Raw genomic sequence first — 25,072 nt, forward strand, 5'->3', positions numbered from 1 at the left:
ATAGGGCGAAAAAAGAAGACCAGGCCATTTTGACATAAATGGCACCCTTGGACGCTTTACCGTGGCTGCGAACGCAGCGCGCAGTAAAATCCCCTAATGGTAGTAAAACGTAAGCCACTGCCACCAGCCATTAATTGTGATAAGGGTAACAAAAATGTTACATGAGAAACTAGACAAAGCTCCTCCAGCAACATATTCTAAGATAGTGTGCGCTGGGTCTAGAAAGTTACTGTAAGTAAAGTCAATTTCACTTCACTGCTCTTGGAAACAGTAGTTATCCAAGAGAAAAAGATTTAAACCTTTGGGAAATCTGAAATACTTCTCTGTGCCACTGCACTGAAGGTGGTGTGTGCCACAAAGTAAAAAGATGCCTATGGAGTTTGTCAGACTGCAAAAACCAAAAGAAACAGAGTTCAAATCACAGAAAAATAAAGGAGAGTGGGGGAAGGGTCTCACTCTCTTCAGGTTCAAAAATAAAAGTCCTTAAATCCAGCAAATGTGCTGGGGTCTCTAAGGTAGAGAGGAATTCGCACATTTCTGAGAATTCTCCCCAACAGGGACTTTAAGAAATGGGCAGATGTTCAGCTAGATAGACGGGCGTTACACACAAGGGAACACGAAGTACCAAGACTGGGATATGGGAGATACAGGAGACACTATGTGTATGGGTTGCAGGATGTATGGCAGCATTTCCACCCACAAGAAAGGGGTTACACTTTCTTCTCACCCCCTCATGGAACCTTTACCAGGATTAATTGTAAATATCGAGGGACTTGTGGGAAGAGGCACAGGGGCCAGACATTCGGCAGATCTCTTGGTCCGATCATGACATGGTGCCAGTGGATTTGGGGTGGTTGGGGTTGAACGCAAAGGGCTCTAAATAGAGGAGCAATGAGTGCTTATGGGAGGATCCGGTATTCCAGCTAGAGATGGTGTTAGGGAGAATTCTCATAAATGTGTCATCTTAGAGACCCCCAGCAACTTTGCTAGATTTTGAGGACTTGATTTTTTTACCTGGATGGAGAGATTGTGAGACTTTTTTCCCACTCTCTCATGTATTTTGATGTCTGTTTTACTCTTGTGTTCTTTGATTATGGAGTTTTAGACAGCTCCATAGGCATCATCTTTTTGGTTGTGTCACACAGCACCTTCAGTGCAGTGTCACAGAGGAAGCCTTTTCAGGCTTTCCCAAGGTTTAAATACCTTCTCTGGGATAAACTACTGTTTCCCAGAGAAAGTAAAGTGAAATTGACTTTCCTAGTCTTTCCAAATTCCCAGACCCAGCACACCCTATCTTACAATAGAGTGCTGGAGGGGTTACTTATTATCCCCTATATCTAGAAACTCGTGTAGCAGTCAAATGCTACCCTTTCCTCTCAAAATGGCTGGTGGCAGTGGTTTTACAACGAACTACCATGATTTTTCCAGACCACGATCACCGATGCTGTTAAATCGCGGGAGCCATGTGTTTCAAGATGGCGTCTGAGCCGCCTTTGTTTAAACAGGTCCTGGTCTTTTTTCACCATTTCTTTTTGGAAAGGTCCTTCTAGAGTTTGTCTCTGCGTGCCAAACCAGGTTTGGTCTCTTTGTTCCTACGCCTTTGGCGGGCTTCAGGACAGAAGACCGCCTCTGGCGCCTGAGTGTCTGGGGTGGGAAGAAAGTGAGGGAGGTGCCCAAACCTCCCTGTGCTTAGTCTCCTAGGAGACCCAAATGCACTCTGGCGTGATTAGCTGGCTGACTGTCCGGCAAGGACAGCCACCCTGCTGGATGAGTGGCAGCTAGACTGGAATGAATGGGAGAAATCTTTAAATGGCGAGTCTCTTGGCTTGGAAGGCAGAGTCAACCACTGGAACGAAAGAACCGAAGACGAGCTGGAAGAGGATGGCTGCTGCAACTCCTGGACCGTTCGTTTGCCCGGTGAACCCCTACTGCAGGTCTGAATAGACAAGTTCATCTCGACAGAGAAGCCCTTCAAGGGCAACTTCTCCCTTTGAGTTGGTGGGACCAATCAACTTGTAAGCCACCATTCTCGGAGCTAGTTGTATTTTCCTCAGAGAGCTGCAGGAAACCGAATAGCCAGAGAGGAGGACACCAGTTTGTGTGCTTGACCGCTACCGGAATTGAAGATTTGCCCTTGCCAGCCAGTGCAGGAGTCCCCCAGCGTCCTCACTCTTGTCCCTACGACTGAGGCTCAGGAACAGCGAGATCTGCAGGAACTGCCAGGCACAGACGTCTTCAGCTACATCTTTTTCTTCATTGTAAGGTACTCTGAAAACCCGACCACGAGAACTTGCCTCTCACTGCGAAAGTGCTTGAAACTTTGGCATCTTGCAGGCCTAATCAGCTTGTAACCCAATATATGAAGCTTTCTTTTACAAACTACTTCTGAAAACTTTAGCAAAGACTTTTCTGTTTAACTTCCAGAACTGCTTTATCCTATACAAGACTAGCCCATTGACTTTGGCCTAACCTATTGCATTGAATCAACTCCTCTGGTGAACTCAAAATATTCGCACTGTTTTAGAGTAACTGTAATATCCATTTTATTAACTTATACCTTTTTGCTCCTCCTTCAAATGCTCCGAATGCCATTTTGCTCCTCCTTCAAAGTAGTTTAAATGCCTCAGAACCTGATATTGTGAAGTACTGAATTATTTTTTTGTGTAATATAGATTGCCTCCTTCTAGTGAATCTATTATAACTGACTGTGAAATTAATTAATATGTGTTTCACCAAGAAACCTTGAGTATAAGAGTCTATTTGAATCCTTGTAATTGTAGACCTCTGTGTAACATCCTTACAGCTCACATTCCCTCTTGAGATAAGTGACTGCTCAGCAGCGCTACCGCAAAACTGTAGTACAGACTTATACCAACGGTTGGTTTTGCTTACACCTGTAGTCCTAGTTGTGTGTAGTGGTCCCAGGGGGTACTGCATACAAACTTTGCCTAACAGATGGCTAAAGAAATTGAGGAATACTTCAAATCATACAGGCAAAGTGGAGACAAGAATTGTTTGGGAAGCGGGACAGGCAACCTGGTGGGGGATCTTGATTAGGGAAGGGGCTAGGAAGAAAGGGGAGAGGGCACTTCTAGAATAACAGCTGAGGTAGAGATAAAGCAGCTGGACAAGCGGGCGCATGAGTCCCTTGAGGGGCGGGAGGATTGCGTGTTGGAGGTTCGGGGAAAAAGGCAGGAGCTCTGACTTCTGGAGGAAGGCAAGATAATATGCAACCTGCAATGTCTCAAACAGAAATTTTATGAGAAAGGGGATAAGGTGGACGCTCTCCTGGCGGCCAGACCGAGGGCAGCGCTCGAAAGGGGTCAAGGAAATCGAAGGCAGGGACAGAGTGCATGAATCTTCCATGGAAGGGATTCAGGAATCATTTGCTTCCTTTCTACGAGACACTCTACAAATCAGAAGCAAAACCGTAAGAGGTGAAAATAGAGTCATACCTAGCTGACATTCTACTACCGGAACTATCGAAGGAGAATACTCTCCTGGAGGTCCCCATAACACAAGAAGAAATTAAGAAAGCAGTAGCAAAATTACTGCTAGGAAAGGCCTCCGGAGAGGATGGGTTCTTGACAGGGTCTTATAAATCTTTCCTTTCCGCCTTAGTGCCATTCCTGATGGAATTATTCAATGACACATTAGCTACTGTGGAGGCCCCGGAGTCGACCTCGCGGGCGCTCATTACAGTAACACACAAGAAAGGTAGGGATCCCGGGTCTTGTGGAGCGCACCACCCTATTTTCCTTCTGAACATAGATGCCAAAATCTACACACGAGTGCTTGCGGCCAGACTGGAGGGTACATTCAGAGTCTGAACCATCCGGATCAAGTGGGTTTCATTAAGTGATGACAGGGGGCTGACATGATGAGGAAGACCCTGCACTTGAAGCACAAAGAAGCCAAGGGTATAACTGGGGACCACTCCCTCCAGTGGACACCGGAAAGGCATTTGATAGAGTGGAATGGGGGTTTCTCAAGGCTGTGCTCACAAAGTGGGGTATGGGATAGAGGCTCCTCAAGGTAATAAATGGCAGTGTACTCGTTGCCCAAGGCGTGTGTGGCAGTAAAGGGTGTGTATTCACAGTGGTTTGGGTTAAGTAGGGGGGAAAAAGACAGGGCTGTCCTATCTCACCGTCGTTGCTTGCTCTCTTGGTGGAGTGTCTCGATCAGAAGATTAGAGACAACCTCCATGTGGAGGGATTCCGATAAGGGGAGTGGAATATAAGGTTGAACTTTACGCAGATGACATGCTTTTACATGTTAGGAACCCCCAGTCCTCCCTACCAGAGGCGATATGATTAATAGAACAATACGATTCCCTGGCTGGCTTCAAAATGAACAAGTCTAAATCAGTCCTCTTCCCCCTCAATGGGAGTAAGGACGGGGAGATAGGTTCACACCCCTGGGAGTCCAGGTCAATCTGGTTACCCTAAGATATTTGGGAATCAACATTACTCGAGCTATAGTGGACCTATACCAGGCTAACTTTACCCCCCTGAAGTATAGACTCAGGACGGACTTCGAGAAATGGAGCAAACTAACAATATCTTTGTTAGGCTGCCTGAAAGCGCTTAAAATGGTCTTTCTCCCCAGCATCCTTTACGTGTTCCAGATGCTCCCTATCAGGATCCCACACTCTTTTTTCCAGGAGATAAAAGGCTCACAAAGTTTCTTTGACAGGGGGGGATGGAAATATCTAATGAGGTTTTGGTCCTTCCAAAGAATAAAGGAGGAGTAGAACTGCCTGACATTAAGCTGTACTATAAAGCTCCCCAGTTTAGGGTCCATATACCCCACCTGCTGGCCCACAAAGATTTCCAATGGGTTGCTCTGGACAATCTTCAGTTACACCATACAATAGTTGGGAAGTGGTTGTGGGTTCCCAGAAATAAGCTTCCCTGCAGAATCAGGGACCACCCTATAGTGGGGACCATATTGGATATCTGGAGACAAGGGGCAGAAATGAAAGGAGTAACGACATGGCCCTTGCCCCTTGGCCATATCTGGGCCCCAGGAGTAAGGGACGGGATCCCGAACGATTTCAGAGATGGTTTGAGGAGGGTTTGGAAATATCAGCCAACTCTGAAGGGAGGTTAGCTTTATCAATAGAAGTGATCTGGAAGAGGTGCTTGGCATAGGGAAACTCAGTTTTGTCATATCTCCAATTAAAGGGGGTAGTCACTGGAGGTGATTAGAGGAAGAGGGAGAGGGAGATGGGAGCAAGCCAGCAGAGGAGGGAGAGGGAGGGAGGGATGGTGGGATGGGAGCAAGCCAGCAGAGGAGGGAGAGGGGGGGTGGGTGGGATGGGAGCAAGCCAGCAGAGGAGGGGGGAGGGAGGGAGGGTGGGATGGGAGCAAGCCAGCAGAGGAGGGGGAGGGAGGGTGGGATGGGAGCAAGCCAGCAGAGGGGGGGGGAGGGAGGGTGGGATGGGAGCAAGCCAGCAGAGGAGGGGGAGGGAATGAGGGATGGGAGCAAGCCAGCAGAGGAGGGGGAGGGAGGGTGGGATGGGAGCAAGCCAGCAGAGGAGGGGGAGGGAGGGAGGGATGGGAGCAAGCCAGCAGAGGAGGGGGAGGGAGGGTGGGATGGGAGCAAGCCAGCAGAGGAGGGGGAGGGAGGGTGGGATGGGAGCAAGCCAGCAGAGGGGAGGGAGGGAGGGATGGGAGCAAGCCAGCAGAGGAGGGGGAGGGAGGGTGGGATGGGAGCAAGCCAGCAGAGGGGGGGAGGGGAGGGAGGGAGGGATGGGAGCAAGCCAGCAGAGGGGGAGGGAGGGAGGGTGGGATGGGAGCAAGCCAGCAGAGGAGGGGGAGGGAGGGAGGGTGGGATGGGAGCAAGCCAGCAGAGGAGGGGGAGGGAGGGAGGGAGGGTGCGATGGGAGCAAGCCAGCAGAGGAGGGGGAGGGAGGGTGGGATGGGAGCAAGCCAGCAGAGGAGGGGGAGGGAGGGTGGGATGGGAGCAAGCCAGCAGAGGAGGGGGAGGGAGGGAGGGTGGGATGGGAGCAAGCCAGCAGAGGAGGGGGAGGGAGGGTGGGATGGGAGCAAGCCAGCAGAGGAGGGGGAGGGAGGGAGGGTGGGATGGGAGCAAGCCAGCAGAGGAGGGGGAGGGAGGGAGGGAGGGTGGGATGGGAGCAAGCCAGCAATTGTATTGGTGCCAGAAACATGAAACTTCATATGATTATGCCCAGATATCATGCGCACATGGGTGTAAAATTGTGGACAAATCGTACATTGGGTACCAGACCAAAAGTGCAAAAAATGGGAGGGTGGGATGGGAGCAAGCCAGCAGAGGAGGGGGAGGGAGGGTGGGTGGGATGGGAGCAAGCCAGCAGAGGAGGGGGGGGAGGGAGGGAGGGATGGATGGGAGCAAGCCAGCAGAGGAGGGGGGGAGGGGGGGAGGGGGGGGTGGGATGGGAGCAAGCCAGCAGAGGAGGGGGAGGGAGGGAGGGATGGGAGCAAGCCAGCAGAGGAGGGGGAGGGAGGGTGGGATGGGAGCAAGCCAGCAGAGGAGGGGGAGGGAGGGTGGGATGGGAGCAAGCCAGCAGAGGAGGGGGAGGGGGAGGGAGGGAGGATGGGATGGGAGCAAGCCAGCAGGGGAGGGAGGGTGGGATGGGAGCAAGCCAGCAGGGGAGGGAGGGTGGGATGGGAGCAAGCCAGCAGAGGAGGGGGAGGGAGGGGGGGAGGGAGGGGGGGAGGGAGGGGGGAGGGGGGGTGGGAGCAAGCCAGCAGAGGAGGGGGAGGGAGGGTGGGATGGGAGCAAGCCAGCAGAGGGGAGGGAGGGGGAGGGTGGGAGGATGGGATGGGTGCAAGCCAGCAGAGGAGGGGGAGGGGGAGGGTGGGAGGATGGGATGGGAGCAAGCCAGCAGAGGAGGGGGAGGGAGGGTGGGATGGGAGCAAGCCAGCAGAGGAGGGGGAGGGGGAGGGAGGGTGGAATGGGATGGGAGCAAGCCAGCAGAGGAGGGGGAGGGGGAGGGAGGGTGGGATGGGATGGGAGCAAGCCAGCAGAGGAGGGGGAGGGAGGGTGGGATGGGAGCAAGCCAGCAGAGATGGGGGAGGGGGAGGGAGGGTGGGATGGGAGCAAGCCAGCAGAGATGGGGGAGGGGGAGGGAGGGTGGGATGGGAGCAAGCCAGCAGAGGAGAGGGAGGGGGAGGGTGGGATGGGAGCAAGCCAGCAGAAGGGAGGGAGGGTGGGATGGGATGGGAGCAAGCCAGCAGAAGGGAGGGAGGGTGGGATGGGATGGGAGCAAGCCAGCAGAAGGGAGGGAGGGAGGGAGGGTGGGATGGGAGCAAGCCAGCAGAGGGGAGGGAGGGTGGGATGGGAGCAAGCCAGCAGAGGGGAGGGAGGGTGGGATGGGAGCAAGCCAGCAGAGGGGAGGGAGGGTGGGATGGGAGCAAGCCAGCAGAGGGGAGGGAGGGTGGGATGGGAGCAAGCCAGCAGAGGGGAGGGAGGGTGGGATGGGAGCAAGCCAGCAGAGGGGAGGGAGGGTGGGATGGGAGCAAGCCAGCAGAGGGGAGGGAGGGTGGGATGGGAGCAAGCCAGCAGAGGGGAGGGAGGGTGGGATGGGAGCAAGCCAGCAGAGGGGAGGGAGGGTGGGATGGGAGCAAGCCAGCAGAGGGGAGGGAGGGTGGGATGGGAGCAAGCCAGCAGAGGGGAGGGAGGGTGGGATGGGAGCAAGCCAGCAGAGGGGGAGAAAGCAAACGGGGGTGGAGGGAGGGGGTGAGAAAGTCAGATAGAGGTGGGGGGACAAGAAAGCCATCTTGGGGGTAGGGCGAGAAAGAAAGGCAGATGGGTGGTACGAGAAAGACATCTGGCGGTGAAGCGTTGGGATGGCAGGGTGTGGCATGAAATCTAGCAAGGGGGGAGGGGTGTTGTGGGATGTACTGACCCCCTAGGCTCTGCCCTGCGACATCCCTGTGTGCTGGTGGCACCAGAACCAGAAAAATGGCAGCAAAAAGCCCTATGCGTGCTAAACCTATGAAAATTGCACTGTGAAACCGGAAAAGATGGCTGCCAATCTACTTTGCCTGTGTCGGTGGTGGAACAGGAGACCACACTGCTGAAACCGGTCACTGGGCTGCCCACAAAGTGAAAATGGAAACTGCATGAAAGGCAGTGTTTTATTGCGAGGAAACCCAGAAGTGCTCTGAAATCCCTTTTTCCTTGGTTGCCGAAATTACAAAATAATGGTTCAAAACATCAGAAAATATCCAACATCCTTGCTGGGTGTTACTCGTCACTTCATTCAAGTAATCAATAGAAGCACACAATGTCAGGAAAAGCAGAATCTATCACCAGAATACCCACATTAAAAAGTGTGCTCGTCTGTGAAAATCTGTCAAATATGGGCGCAGTACCACCAGCCGCCTGTAGGACAGCTGTCATTTAATTGTACTAGAAGCTTAAACTTGTGCAGTTAAAATCAAATGGTTGGAATTAATTGACTTGCCATCAAAAGTAATATAGGTTGCAACTATTTAATCTCTATGTTTTAAAAGAAAAACTGGCATTAGAGTTCTTTTAGCCTGTGTTGAAATTAAAAGTTTATTTTAATCAAAGACAAATGTACACAAAGTGATTTTTAAAGTAACCTGATGCAAGCCAAATAACTACAAAGCAAATTCCACAGATTGCCCCAACAAAAGGCACCTCCCTTCTGCTCCCTGACCAAGGAACTCACATTCAGGTGTTGATGAAGAGGGGATGGGATTTGGGCTGCTGCTCCTGGGAGAGACAAAGGACTTCCTTGATTGAAAAGATATGCAGATTAAAGTGTCAACAGTAACCCCTGCCAGAGGAAAGAGGCGGGATTGCTATTGAGCCACCAGAAACTTTGGGGGTGGGGACAGACAGTTTTGTTTATTCTTAAAGCACAGAAAAGTATATTTTTGAAAAGGACTGACAAAGGACAGTACGGAATTGTAAAATTACAGTATTGTTAATGTGACATTTTTGGGTACGTTTTAAAAGTACTCAGAACTTTGTGCTATGTTCAGGGACATGACTGCAGAAATTATGGTTTTGTAGCAATTGTATTGGTGCCAGAAACATGAAACTTCATATGATTATGCCCAGATATCATGCGCACATGTGTGTAAAATTGTGGACAAATCGTACATTGGGTACCAGACCAAAAGTGCAAAAAATGGCCAAATCTAGACACAAGGTCTCACCGCGACGGGGCTCGGATGAATACTTGCTCCACAAAATATGGGATATAGATATACTATTGCTATCAAGTTTGTAAAATTGTAAATATGCGTTATATGAAAAGTAGATTTCCCTGGATCATAGAACACATCGTCATGACGACAATCTGTTTTCTTCTCAAATCAAGGGAGAGGAAAGACCCTAGCCAATAGAATACCAAGGGGTGTGCTTAGGATAATTCAGCATACCCACCCCTTTAGGAAATACATAGAGAGCTTAGGACCTAGAGACGCACACATTCACCCACCAACCGATTGCAAGAGAAATCCAGATTCCAGACTCCAGAAAATTTGAAAGCAGAACGGCCCATTTCCAAAGCTGAACCATTCTCAGCTTGGCCTTTAAAAATCCAGAAACCAAATTTTACCCTAGACCTCTAGAGGAACAAAAGAACAGCCTGGCTCTGCTGTGCCACTTTCTTGCTAAGAATTCTTGCCAGAATCCAAAGATCCAATCCAGTAGAACCGTGCTGTGACCAGATAGCTGCGAACCAGAACCCGTGAGATCCAGTCCAGTCCCACCGTGCGGTGTCCAGAGTGCCTGGCTGATTGCAGAACCAGAGCGCCTTGAGTCCAGTTCGGTGTTCTAGCAAAATTCCTGTCCAGAAAGTATCCCTGACCAGATCCCCGATGTGTTCATTCCAAACATTGGTAGTGAGTATCCATAGCATGGGATTGTCACTAGCATATGTATTGTCCATAAGTCATCCATATCCAACTCATTCTCTTATATCCAGAACTGTATTGCTAGAAATCCCTTTGTCCTACCTGAACTCTTTCTCTTACCCTGTAGTCCTTTGTAATAGTAGTGTTAAAATCATATTTGCGCTGATATATTTTCTGAAGAAAGGCGAGCGTCTCGGCAGGCCAAACCATCCAGTGATCTCCTGGGTTGGTGGCTGCGCTGTTGTGTAGTTTCATCTTCATAGTCTCCCCTAGTGTAAGGAAACCTTGTTTGTAATTTTAAAAAGCGCATTCTTGTTTTGCAATTTTGCCTCTTTCTGAAAAAACGACCTCCACAAAAACCTTCATAACTGTCACCGTTTATGCTAGATATTAGAATTTAAGTGTCTAATTGAAGCTAACATCCTCAGCTTTCCAAAGAACCCAAAACCTTATCCCAGCTTCTTAGTTTTTCCACAATCGCGCTTACCGCGTGCTGAAATGTTTGCCGCAGATTTTTCATTTGGCTCAAATCTATCACGTGTGAAATAGCTGCTAATTGCATCTGACATGAGAAGTTTTCAACTTGCTTATTACTCTATAATCATTGCTAGTGTTTGTCTGATCCCATCCCAGGTTCCCACTAGTATTGAAACAATTTTAGTGAATTAAATCCATTTTCAGTGTTTTTACCATTCCATTCAAAGCCACATTCAAAACCATTTTTGACAAGTTTGCAATCATTCCTGTTTCGCTCTCTGTGTTAGCTGGGTGGAAATTGGGATTGATACTCCTTTGTTGAATTCTGTATTCCTGAAAACTGTTTTCTCTCCTTCCATCTCTTTATATTGCATATTGGGGGAATTGAGAAGTATGCAGAGGGAAAGAGTAATCACATTGCATTTTTGATTGAACACACAAAAGTATTATTCTGTGCTGCATTATTTTTCCTATCGTACTCCTTCTGATTAAAGAGATTGTTAGCGTGACATCACCCCATTGGTGATCGTTGTATAACCATTAAAATAGTGCGATATATATATATTGTGCAAATCCCTAAATAAATATTTTAACTTTGCAAACCAGCCTGCTTCCTGGTTCAGTGTGACCAGGGGGGTGAGGGGGGGGGGGGCGGGGTTCAAAGAGAGGGGCGTGATATAAGTGGTACATCATTCAGAAATAAAAGAACTTCTAGACATAAATAAATAAGGGTTTCAGGTGTGCATCACACGCTAGGCATTGACTTAGGTGGAGTGCCATCACTTACAGTGTGAGAGCCAGGAAAGGGGAGGGTATAGAAACCAGCAGGGACTTCAAAGCCGGTAGAAAGGCGAGAACCCCAGGAGGGTGCTGGGGGTGATGATGCCAGCAATGTGTGTGGGTGGGGAGGAGCCTGCAAGAATAGGGGCGTGAGGAAGATTGCCTCGACATTGAGAAAGCCAGAGAGGGGGCACAAAGCCAGAGTGAAGGAGTAGCAGGAGGCCAAAAGAGAAGGGCGAGGGAGCCAAGGCGGCAAACACTGAATGGAAGATCTAACACCGCTTGGCACAAGACGAACAGAACAAGGGAAGAGGTTGTCATAAGAGATAGGCGAGAAAGCTTGATAAGTGAGTGAACGGTGTGCGAGTGGGTACAAGAATGGGAAATAAACCAGGAAAATTCTAACACCAAGCAAGAGAAATAGGACACCAGAGAGGTAGGAGGCTACAACTGTTACTATAGATGACTCAAGCAGAATATCAGGTATCGGAAAAGAGAAATGGAGAAAAAGGTATTAGCCTGGCAAAAGATTCAGCAAAGTAAGGCCCTAAAATAGGTGAGCAACTGGACAGATGAAGTCAGACCTAGAAATAAGGGGCATGTTGATGCAGTGGTAAAAAGTGCTAAGGGACAAGAAAAAGCAAGTGGGCAAAACTAACAGACAAGAGGGACACAATGATTGGGCAGGAGTCATAGTGGAGAAAAAAACTGGAATTACTGAGGGATATCGGCAGCTATTACATGAGGCATGCGAAGGGGAAGGCGAGACATACCAGGGGAGGCAGTTGACAAACTCAAAAGATAGTCTGTAGCCTTGCATCAAAAAGACAACAGGTGCTGCTAAACAAAGGTGAATAGAGATTGGCTTCCTGTAACTGAAACACATTGTCAACAGATAGTAAAGGCAAGAACACTCATGCAGGGAAAAAATTGAAGGAGGGCAGTAGGGTGGAATAAGTAATTGGTTGGCACTGAGACAGTATACAGAAGTCGCACATGCAAGCGAGTAAGGTATGGTGTGATGGGTGCATGTGTAGAACTGAGGGGGCAAGTGGGGAGTTAATGTCTGGCAAGCAGTTTACAACTTCAAGTTTGTATCTTTGCTGTGAAGGAATGTGAAAGGGACAAACAAAAGAAAAGGGGGTTGGTGCGAAAGCACACAGTAATGGATACCCACCAGTCTCATTCTCCTTGCCTCCTTCTGCAGAGCCATAGCCCCCAACTGCCAGTGGAGACATGGAGCCAGAGGAAGGGTGCGACCCGTCAGGTCCATCGTTAGCAGCCACACTCTGGCGCACTCTGCTCGACTCTCCCGGCTCAGGGCTGCTGGACGAGGACGTTGGGGGGTGCTTGGGGTGGCGTTGCTTATGCATGTCCATGGCTCTGCCAACTGAAGACAATCAAATCACAAATTAGGACTGTGTAACATCTTTCATTAAGATTTTGACACTTGGTATGTAAAAGAACACAAGCAAGGGATTTCTGTCGGTTTCAGTAGAATTAGAAAAATGTTGTCAAGACCCATGGGGCCTCTAATCTTTATGATGTTGCTTTGTGTGTGTGGAATTGGAAATGCCTACATGGGTGAAGTTAAACACCGAAAATTATGTAACAGAAACCAGACTCGAGGAGCTTCCGCAAATGGTAAAACTTATTCAGAAACTGCACACAGATTTTTGCATTAAGCATCCGAGCATGCAGGATGATTCTGAATAAAGCTAAATTGCTTACTTCACGGATGAAGTTAATCATCGACTGGGGAAATGGTTTGCTCCCTTATCCTTAAATTTTACTTACAAAAAATTGAGCCTATTCTACTTTATGCCCTGGATATATGTCTTCATGATCTAGAGGAGATTTTAGATGTGATTCAAGGCAAAATGTGCAAAACTGTATTGGGTTTGGCTTTATCTACGCCTAAAATAATCATCTGCCGTGAGTTGGGATTGTTACCATTATCTGTTAAATGGCATTGGCGTTCACTTTGCAATTATGGTAAAATGCTAGTACGCCCCAAAGCTTCTCTATACGAGGACCTGGCTATTATGATTACAAAAGGATTTCCGCCGTCCTTTCTAAAATTTCGAAAGAAATTGAGAATATACTATCATGCACTTTGATTGAAAAGGATGATTTGGTAATGGGGTAACCCTCATGTAAACTCAAGTTCCAGCGTTGTTATTGGTGTCTCTTAGTTGACCAGATCAACAAATATAAGTCATACCATGAATATGCTAAATCCACTCGGCAGTGGGGATATCGTCCTAAGTACCAGGAAATCTTTCAGTGCAATATAGCTAGGAAACTATATTTGAGATTCCATTTAAATCAGTTACAAACTAATGAAAAACTAATGTTCTGGTATCGGGACAAAGAAAAGATAAACACTGGTCAATGCCGATTCTGTGAAATATAGAACACCTTGGAATCTTTGAAACATTTAACTGTGTATTGTCCGTTTTTTGAAGTTGAAAGACTACTAAAGTTTGGCGTACACATGTATTCTGATATGAGTCCAAGTAGAGAAAGTCTATGGCAAAGATGTATTTGGAGGAGGAGCCAAACTTGAATTCTTAGTTTAACAAAATGTCTGTCAATTATAGAAGCCAATCTGTTAGAAAAGACCTTAAACATCTACGGTCGGGTTTGCAAGGAGGCTGATGCTTTAATGTAGAGTTATATAGATTATTTTATTATAAGAAACTGCATTGTATGATCTTATTGCAAAAGTCTTATAATCCTTTAAAAAGCATACAATAATAGCTGATTACATGGGCTAGGGCGTTGGCTATCACAGTATTACAATCCCCATCTGACTGGGAAACGCATAGCTTCTGTCCTGCGAGAGCACGGGGAAGGAGGGGCATTACCATACGTACTTGCGCTGCTGTCCTGCGAGAGCATAGGGAGGGAGGGGCATTAGCGTAATTCTTGGGCTGCTGTCATGCACAAGCATAGGGAAGGAGGCCTGCTGTTCTGTGAGAGCTTAGGGCAGGAGCGATCATTCCCGTACTCCGGCCTCAGGGCAGAGCAAGCCGGGCGACCGCCCGGGGCGCCATGACCCCCAAGGCACCATTAGCCCCCTGCCATTCCAGCTTGGGGGAGTCTTTCAAGGGCTCCCCCGAGCTGGCGTGGTGGGAGAAGGCGCGGCAAGCGCCCTTATGTTATTAAATGCGCCTGCGACGGTGGGGCCCATTAAACAATCGGGTGCTGATGCAAAGCATTAGCACCCTATTCACATGATTACCTCCCTGCTCAGACACGGGAGCAAGAAGGTTTTCATTGGAATAGGGCGCTCATGCATTAGCATGCATGAGCGCCCTATTCCAGTGATTAACCTCCTGCGATGTGCCGGAGCAGGGAGGGACAAAACATGTGGCGCTCCTGCCCAGCCCCTCCCCCAACCACCCCTCCCCCTGTGCGTGCGTGGGGGAAAAGGAGGGCAATTATCCCGGGATGCTGCTGCCTCTAGGGTCGGCCCTGCCCGTACTTGCGCTGCCGTCCTGGGAGAGCATAGGGAGGGACACATTACTGTATGTACAGTGCTTTAAGTGGGCCGGGCCCCGGAAGTCTCCAAAAAGTGGGGCTGTGCCAGGGCCCTGCCTGGGCCCCCCGGTCCCACCACAACATTGGCGGGACACATCATTCCCACCATGGTCGCAGCCACAACAGGAGATGCGCCCGCCATTAAGTCAGGCAAGCTGACAGAAGGGACTCCTCTACATATTTCGAGGTTTATAAAAGATGGCTTGAAAAGTACACAATTCAAGCCATCTTTTCTAAAGATTGCTTTATAAAAAGATGGATTGAATTGTGTACTTTCCAAGCCATCTTTTATAAACAGAAATGTTTAAAAAAGATGGCTTGAAAAGTATGCAATCCATAAGGTATGCACACACATATATAAATGTTATATATGTGTCTGCGTACCTTGCTATGGTTTGTGTACTTTAAGCCATCTTTTTAAAACATTTCTGTTTATAAAAGATGGCTTAGAAAGTACACAAGCCATAGTAAAGTACACATACAAATATATAAATGCTTACATGCATTTATAAATTTGTTTGCGTGCCTTACTATGGTTTGTGTACTTTTTTTTAGGTCACGCCCTTCCCCCCACAGCTGCGCCCCCAAATGAACCCCTCCCCGCCCCTCAAGTTCTTACCCCCACTTTAAGCCCTGCGTATGTACTTGATTCCAGTACGTACTTGCATTGCTGTCATGGCGGCTGATCCTGCGTTGAGGACCCAGGATACTCGGGAATCCTCTCCTCTTGCACTTCTCATCTCCCTCACGGTCCTTTTTCTCCTTTATACTCTGCTACAGGCAACCAACAAAAATAGCATCAGTAAAAATAAAAAAACGAGATAATGAAAACCGTACACATTCATTTTATTTTTTAATTGAACTTGTTTATTTACGATGGTCAGCTGGCAATTAAAACAAATCAGAGTTCACGTAGTAATATTAAATGTGGTGCCTAAAAATGCTGTTCTGTTGAACGCATTGCCATTTTATATCCCGATATCGTCTGCATTTGCATACAATATATGACAAACATTAGTATATAGGGGTGGATAGGTTAGAGTCAACACCTTTGTGTTGGAAGCAGGAGAAGGTAGCGCAACACAGGTCTAACCCAGTGGTGGAAATGGAAAATAATTGGTGGGGGATCCTACAAGGGCCCGGGTGGGGCGCTGTCCGAGGAGGCGGGGTTTAGTGGTGTGGAGCTGGCAGTTGACCTCTGATCAAAGGAAATGTCCAAAATAATTGTTTCAAACGGCGCTATTTCATGCTGCTTCTTTTCCGAACTATATATCAATTCCGCTTTAAAACACTTCCATAGCACTGGTGAGGAGTTCTTCACTATGTGGATAATAGTTTTGACCAGTGTTGCTGGGTAAATATGCTTTAAAATGCGCAATCTGCATCCCATTTTGTTAAATAAATAAAAACTCCCTCTTGGGTACTATTCAAACAGGGTGATTTATGTTCGCCATAAACCATATTTTCTTTAACTTGAACCACCCCTGGCACAGCTCCTGCAGCTCTCCTCTGAAAGCAGTTGGGTGGCTGCACTGTGTGGACATGGACCCGGATTATTTATGTATGCAGTGTTTATCCAAACATACATTGCATAAATAGATAAATATACAAGTGTCTGATGTTTGTCGAATACCTGTATATGTATTTATGCAATGTTTGTCTGATGCAGGTATCCAACAAACATTGCATAAATAAATATAGAATTTAGGTCCCTGTATCCGACAAACATTGCACAAATAAATCAATAATCCAATAAATAAATAATCCGGGTCTTAGCTGAGCATTAACTTCCTCTTGTGACCCCTTGCATGGGGTCACCAGTGAAAGTTACAGCGGACTATGCGCTTTCTTTTTTGTATTCTCCCCCCCCCCCCCAGCACTGAGGATCCAGATATCTGGCCCAATCGCCAGCACTGGTCGAACCCCAACCCCAGTTTATAGACTGGTTTCTAGCATTGAGCACGTTATAACTCTTCGAAATAGAAAAACTGGATTAAATATTCCAACCACTAGATGGCGGTATTTGCAGATCAGGTAAATCTAAGCCAGGGGTGCACAACTGATTTTGACAGAGGGCCGAAAGTACCTTACATGAGGGCTATAGTGGGCCGAAAAGTAAATGTGGGCGGGCGGTAGGCAGGGCGTGGCAGGAGGCTTTTTAAACCCCCAATTTGTACTAAACACATGGAAAAAGAATGTTTTTGAGGGGTAACGATTTTTATTTGCATTTCAAACTTACATTTTGTACTACACATTTTCCATTGTTATAATTTATTTCTATTTAGTTATTGTATCTCGCCTGTTTAACTTATATGTATTTTATTGACCCTAGATACACTATGCCCCATGGCTCCCTCACCCCCAACCAAACACTATGCCCCATGGCTCCCTCACCCCCAACCAAACACTATGCCCCATGGCCCCCTCACCCCCAACCAAACACTATGCCCCATGGCCCCCTCACCCCCAACCAACCATTATGCCCCATGTCCCCCTCACCCCAACCAAACACTATGCCCCATGTCCCCCTCACCCCCAACCAAACACTATGCCCCATGGCCCCCTCACCCCCAACCAAACACTATGCCCCATGGCCCCCTCACCCCCAACTAAACACTATGCCCCATGGCCTCGTCACCCCCAACCAAACACTATGCCCCATGGCCTCCTCACCCCCAACCAAACACTATGCCCCATGTCCCTCACCCCCAACCAAACACTATGCCCCATGTCCCTCACCCCCAACCAAACACTATGCCCCATGGCCCCCTCAACCCCAACCAAACACTATGCCCCATGGCCCCCTCACCCCCAACCAAACCCCCCAACTCAGCACACACACAAACATGCACCCATACAGACCCGAACCCCGCACCCCCCAACTCAGCACACACACAAACATGCACCCATACAGACCCGAACCCCCCACCCCCCCAACTCCGCACACACACAAACATGCACCCATACAGACCCGAACCCCCCACCCCCCCAAATCAGCACACACACAAACATGCACCCATACAGACCCGAACCCCCCACACCCTCCCAACTCAGCACACACACACACACACTCAAGCATGCACCCATACAGACCCGAACCCCCACCCCCCAACTCAGCACACAAAAAACATTCAAATCAAAACATTCATACACATCCGACACCCCCCCACCCCCGCATCTCAACATACACACAAAATACATTCAAATACAAACATTCACACCCCCCCACATCTCAACATACACAAAATACATTCAAATACATTCATACACATCCAACACACCCCCCCGCATCTCAACATACACACAAAATACATTCAAACACAAACATTCATACACATCTGACACACCCCCCCGACCCCCGCATCTCAACATACACACAAAATACATTCAAATACAAACATTCACACACCCCCCCACATCTCAACATACACAAAATACATTCAAATACATTCATACACATCCAACACACCCCCCCGCATCTCAACTTACACACAAAATACATTCAAACACAAACATTCATACACATCTGACACACCCCCCCTCCGACACCCGCATCTCAACATACACAAAATAAATTCAAATGCAAACATTCACACATCCGACACCCCCGCCACCCCCGCATCTCAACCTACACACAAAATACATTCAAACACATTCATACACATACGACACACCCCCGCAACCCCGCATCTCAACTTACACACAAAATACATTCAAATACAAACATTCATACACATCCGACACACCCCCCCACCCCCGCATCTCAACATACACACAAAATACATTCAAACACAAACATTCATACACATCCGACACACCCCCGCATCTCAACTTACACACAAAATACAAATACAAACATTCATACACATCCGATACACATCTGACACCCCCCCCCCGCAACATACACACACAAACAAAGCAAAACAAACCGACACACAAACACAGACCACTTACCGGAGACGTGCTGGAAGGCAGGCAGGTAAGCGGCAGGTAAGCTGGAACACTGGAATCGCACTACGACTGGCGTGGTCCAAGGCTGAAATGCCTTCCGGCATCAAGCCTTATGGACCACGCCAGCCGTAGTGCTGGCCCTCCATTGGTGCAGCACACACGCATTACGTAGCTCGTAGGAGCGACGTGATGCGTGTGCTGAGCCAATGAGGGCCAGTGTTTTCACCGCCCCGGAAGACAACAAAGACTTTCGTAATGGAGGGTGGCCGGGCCACCCTCCATTAGGAAAGTCTTTGTGCCTCGCGGGCCGGTCAAAAGGGCATGGCGGGCCGCAACTGGCCAGCGGGCCGTATGTTGTGCACCCATGATCTAAGCAGTCACAAGCATCAAACACTTATTTCGGTCTAGTTTATACAATACCTTCATTAAATGAACCAGCATTGCAGAAACCTAATTAACCCGCATTGCAGAAATCTATCTGAGATACAGGTGAATTTCTGACACACTTTTGCCTAAAATCCAAAACGTATGAAATGTTATGTTTCGAGGCAACGTCCCAAGTGGGTACACACGTGGAATCCTGTAAATCCATTTAATTGCAAGGTCGGTCCAAAACATTTAGAATTCAAAAACTTTGCAATTTCAGTAGTCATTAGGAAAGACCATCTCTGCTCTGTAAAATTTCAAAAACGTTGATGTGTCTATACTAAAGTTAATTTCCCCAATTTCCCCGAAGGCATCGGTTGCAGGAACAAATGCTGCTAAATTGTCTTACAAAACGGATGCAACGTCACAAGTGATAGTGCCAGGGAGGCTCATGTTGTCTGGATTGTAAATGGGCCCTTTTACCAATCTGATAGAACGTCATGGACTGTTTTTTTTACAGTGGTGATAATCGGCTGAAAAAAGTTCACCGTTCATTGGTCCCTTTCAAGGAATTCGACAGTTTAAATTTGAAGGGAAGGTGTAAGCCCAAACCTAGATGTAATTGGCATGCATACTACTTATACATCCTAAAAACAGGCAAATACTCCAAACACAATAAAATGGGTCTTAAAATGCCCAAAACAAAAAACACAAACCAGACTCTTTGGGAGGTGAGGGGATGGGGGGGGGGGTCCAGAACCAACAGTGCTGTGGGGGTTTACATGCCAAACTAGAGGATCTGCAACAGCTTCTCATGATAAGGTCCAAGCAAATTCTCAATGGATAGCATAAATTGAGCAGCAATGCTTAGTTTTAGCCGATTGAGGGGCCTGGTGTACAGGAACAATTAACAACACTTAGAGAATGCCAAGTATTACATGGTCCACTGTGTCACAAACATGGCCCCTACAAGATCTTATGTGCTGAGGAAACTACAACTCCCAAACTCCCGGCGTCACATGATCTCATCGCACATGGTACACCTTCACTCGGAAGCTTGAAGCAGAGCCCTGCTGCGTGGGGCACCACTTCTCAATGTTCTCGTGTTGTCCGGCTGTTCCGCATCTGTCTTCTGTGATTATTTCTCCTGATCCTCTGCTCTTTGTTCTTTTTTTGGCTGCTCTTCTGTTCCTCTGGTTTCGCTTCCCTGGAATGTGGCTCCTTTCGTCATATGACCTGGATTGCCTTCTGGAAAGGCTTTTTGATACTGGATTGGAACGGTTTACCTTTTTTGGGATTTTGACCTGGATTGCCTTCCAACTGCTTTTGGATACTGGTGTGATTTTTGAGATGAGAGTTGCACCATGTCTGGCCGCAGCCCCACCTGCTCCCGAGCACAAACAAAAGTATAAGCTGAGAACCAGTCAGTAAAACACCAAGAGTCACGTAGTCACCATTGAGAGTGGAATAGATTGTGCAATTTAAGTAGGGTGACTGGTAGATTGAATTTTGCTGCATATACAGGCAGGGAATAATTAAATGGTGACACGCAGCAGACACAAAGAACACAAGCATGCAGACACGAAGAACACAAGCATGCAGACACGAAGAACACAAGCATGCAGACACGAAGAACACAAGCATGCAGACACGAAGAACACAAGCATGCAGACACGAAGAACACAAGCATGCAGACACGAAGAACACAAGCATGCAGACACGAAGAACACAAGCATGCAGACACGAAGAACACAAGCATGCAGACACGAAGAACACAAGCATGCAGACACGAAGAACACCAACATGGCGGAGAATGAACCAGAGCACCACCATTACTCAGACCAAACACTGCACGCCTCAATCCTAAACACTGCATTCCAACATAAAATTGCTTACCACACAGGTTCTAGGCCTCACGAAGCTCAGGCAGAAGCCCCATGCACCAAGGTCAGTGCGCCAAAGTGAGTTTTGCTTAGAAGCTTAAACTGCCCCAGATAACGTTTCCCAGGGCAGTTTCAGTAATTAATTAGTTTGAGTTGGTAGCAATGAGAAATACACACATCGTTGAATACCAGGTGCCAGTAGCTACCATGCCAAGTGATGCCATAACGAATGAATACACAGCACCCCCGAGTGGCTGCCGAAGTAAAGTACACACGCTAGAATAGCAGAAACTCCAACAAATAGATGGAATTGAGCTACGAACAATGGCCCTTTACTATGTGATCCCAACAATGGCCATTGATTCCAGGGCCAATTAGATAGTGCACCTGCCACTTCCTTAGCACCAGACACAGAAGACAGCCAAGAGCACGAACAAGTTTGGCAGATAAGACCTAAGGCCTGGCAACGGGAAGGGCGCAACTTCTTTAAACTTGGATCATAGTTGTTCACCCAACTTTCCTTCCGCATCGCGTAACTTTGCACTGCGCAAGGTGTTTGAGGTCGGATGAACGAATAGCCGACCAATTAAATATGTTCCTCTTATCAACTAGTGTAGTAGAAGGCCAACCAATAGTATGAGAGATTGAAATCTATCATTTTTGGGAGGAGGTATCTAGAAAGAGTTATTAGTTGAAGAACCCCCAATAGTAAACTGTTCCCTTATAGATAACTATATGTTCTATACTCTACCAACAAATGAAAACTGAATTGATTTTTTTAAATAATTGTAATAACCATGGCATCAGAAGTGACCATTATTTCATTCAAAAACTTGTTCATAATGCCACTTTGAGATTTTCTTGGTGCGCTCTCCCAGAGGCCGTCTGTATTGGAATGAAGCTGGGTTTTCTCATGCACTTGAAGTTAATCCATTTAGTATTTTTCCCTTAATGTTACATTTGGGCCTATTTTAACACTGGATTGGAATTGTTTTCTTTTTTATTCATTTGTTTATTCATACCATGCCGGGAACCCACAGGCATCAGGGTGCCAACACAAACACAGGGAAAACAAGGAGGCGCAGGACGCACATATATCATTCAAGACTTAACTATCTAACTCCAATCGGAGGGATTCAACCTTCACTTGAAGAGCGAGGTTCTCAGTGATGCAAAGAAAGTGCTCATATTTTTGTCCAGGAGGGAGGAAGTCGGGAGGGGATTCCACACTTGTGCTGCCCGCGTATCAAAGACCATACCAAGACCTCCGTCACTTTTGAACCTCAGGACACTAATTGTTCCTTGATTGGCAGATCATAGGGCATGCGTGGGTGTATAAAAAGAAATGCAGGTCTTCAGATATTCTGGGGCTTTTCCATAAAGACATTAATGGACTAGGATGGCCGTTTAAAATAGATCCGGACATCCATGGAGAGCCAATGTAGCGAGGTCCTCACTATGATCCAGTCTCGGAATACACTGGATGATACGGAGGATTTCTGACGTGGATTGCCTACTGGACCTGCTTTTGGATACAAATCGGAACGGTTATTTGCCTTGCATGGAACACTGATCATCAGTAAGTTTGGGTATATCCATGCTGATTTGTCATCCTGCAGGTATGGGTGCAGATAGGGGCACGCACATTGGGTAAGGCATACTGGTCTCTGGCTTATTCTAATCCTGCCTTATTCTTTGTGTTTGGTTAGAGCCCGGGAGAGCGCCTGCTTGGCATGAGTATAGCCAGTCTCCTACACTGCAAGGTTGGGTGAAAGGACTTACCCTCCCGAGGGGTCTGTGTTTGTGATGATTGTGCTAAGCTCCAACACACAGATGTATATGAAAACATACTATTTATTACAATACATGCAATTAAACGTCAATAGTACTACTCACAAAATAAGCAGTAATACCCAAGTATATATACACTGCAGGTAACCCCAAAAAGAATTATAAACTGTTAGGGAGATTCTTAAGCCCTGTGGTCAGGTTCTTTAGCTGCATCTTCCCGACTTAGGTACTCAAAGCGAATCCGGCAAGCTCAGAAGGATCTCCAAATGGTGGTCACGACAGAGCAGCCCAGGCCTAACTCTCGGGAAATGGAGTGGGGTCGTTAACAGATACAGAATACACTTTTCATGTATACCCATTGAGAGATTATCAACGCACAATAGGTTTATACAAATATAATCTTTATATAACAAAAGGCAAAGAGTAAAATCATTACACTTTACAGGTAAGTGAACTTTTTAAAACAAAAGTTGTCACAATGGATTACATAAGTAATTGTTTCAATAAGAATGATTTAGACTACAAAACAAAATGCAGTAACTGGTATGTAAACAACTTTCTTATCTTGGACAGCAAAATAATACCGATTTGGAGCGGTCTTTGGCAGAAAAGAGTTACATTTATGTGGAAGTGCCCCAAAAGCAGTTTCTGGAGGTCCATGGGAAGGGGTCCCACATGAGACTTGAGAATGAAGAAGAGGTTCAAGGATATGGATATTTATTTTATTTCTATCACGCTCGTACACAAGTGTTTCAGAGCGCGACAAGGGAGGGGAACAGGGGAGAACAAAACAGCGATCTTACTAGGCCCAGTGACATTGAGAACGCGCAAGTGCATGGGGGAGGGGAAAAGTGCATGGAAGGAGGAGAAGTGGAAAGTGCGAAGCAGAGGAGAAATAGATAGATAATAAATAAATAAAGGCAACAGTTTTAGTGCAGCCAGCAATTTGCAAGTGCTAGGTTTAAGGCAGCAGACAGAGTAGGTCTGATAAGTGCAAGAAGAAAAAGGGGGGGCTGTAGGGGTACAAATACAGACCCCAGTGCAAGGGGTGGCCCATAGGCAGTGCGGGAGGGTGAGCAGGTACCTGGGCCCGAAGGACAGAGGGTGGCCAAGTGCACAGTGCCAAGAGAGGGCAGATCAGCAGGGGAGAGGGGGAGCGAAGGCAGAAGAAAAGAGGAAGGTCTTGAGGTGCTTCTGGAACCGGAGATCGTTCTCCTCAAGTTTTAGAGTGGCAGGGAGGCTGTTCCAGAGGGAGGACCAAGCCAAAGACAGATCTACCCCCAGTTCATTTATTTGCAAAACGACTGACCCCGGGGCGTTGGAGGTAGAGAAGCGAAGAGCTCGAGAGGGGAGGTATTTGCAGAGGGATCGCTGAAGGTATTTTGGGTGAAGAATTAAGGATGAAGAATTACATGAAGAGAATTGCTAGCGGCGCAAAAAACAGGAAAGCAATACTGTCGGACCGAAAAAGCTATTTGGCAGCAGGAGTTATGGTTACTGTGCACATTATTCAAAAGCTACAGAGGGCTACAGTGACAGCACACCAGTGCAGGACGGACCGACAAGGCCCTTGGGAAGGTGGGTATTGAAGATGTGGCGATTCCTACGTCAAGGGTGGGAGCCAGAGGAGCAGGAATGTGAGACCGCAGTAGTAGTCGATGCAGGGTTCCCATGTCATTCTCAGGCACAAGATTTGTCTTATAAGAATGGGGTCGGCTTGGAGAGTGTTAGGGAGAATTCTCAAAAATATGCTAATTCCCTTTACCTTAGAAACCCCCAGCAACTTTGCTGGATTTTGATTTTTTTACCAGGAAAGAGTGAGCCTTTTTCACCACCCTTTCATGCATTTTGATGTGTTTTAACTCTTGTGTTCTTTGATTATGGAGTTTTAAGATAACTCCATAGGCATCTTTTCATGCGTGTTACACAGCACCCTCAGTGCAGTGACAGAGGGATGTCTTTTTAGACTTCCCAAAGGTTTAAATACCTTCTCTTGGATAAACTACTGTTTCCCAAAGAATGCAAGTTTAAAGTGACTTTACTAGGCTTTAAATTCCAATACCCAGCACACACTATCTTCCTATAGAGTGCTGGAGGCGCTTCCTAGTATCCCGTGTCTAGAAACTCATGTACCAGTCAAATGGTACCCTTTTCTATCGAAATGGCTGGTGGCAGAGTTTTACAACGGACTACCATGATTTTTCCCGACTGTGAACTCCGGTAGCAAAAAATTGCAGGAGCCATGTTTTTTCAAGATGGAGCCTTAAGCCCCTTTGTTTAAACAGGTCCCGGTCTTCTTTTATCGCCATTTTGTTTTGGAAAGGTCCTTCTAGTGTTTTTGTCTGCGCGCCAAACCAGATTTGGTCCCTTTGTTTCTATGCCTTTGGCGGGTTTCAG

General features: G+C 47.3%; 1 protein-coding gene across 6 annotated transcripts in view; it reads right to left on the reverse strand.

The window, feature by feature from the left end:
* ARHGEF12 (Rho guanine nucleotide exchange factor 12) overlaps positions 1–25,072 on the reverse strand; it is a 1,284,704-nt gene that overhangs the window by 578,586 nt on the left and 681,046 nt on the right. For 5 of the 6 annotated variants that reach the window (XM_069614339.1, XM_069614338.1, XM_069614336.1 and 2 more), the window contains 2 exons: positions 15,347–15,458; positions 12,316–12,528 (listed from right to left, as the gene is read on the reverse strand). In XM_069614339.1, the coding sequence (XP_069470440.1) occupies positions 12,316–12,528; positions 15,347–15,458 (325 nt within the window). The remainder of the gene's footprint in view (positions 1–12,315; positions 12,529–15,346; positions 15,459–25,072) is intronic. The other variant, XM_069614335.1, reaches the window with a different exon arrangement.

Source organism: Ambystoma mexicanum, chromosome 9 (assembly GCF_040938575.1).
Source record: "Ambystoma mexicanum isolate Mex_15411 chromosome 9, UKY_AmexF1_1, whole genome shotgun sequence".
In the NCBI taxonomy this organism is placed as follows: Eukaryota; Metazoa; Chordata; class Amphibia; order Caudata; family Ambystomatidae; genus Ambystoma; species Ambystoma mexicanum.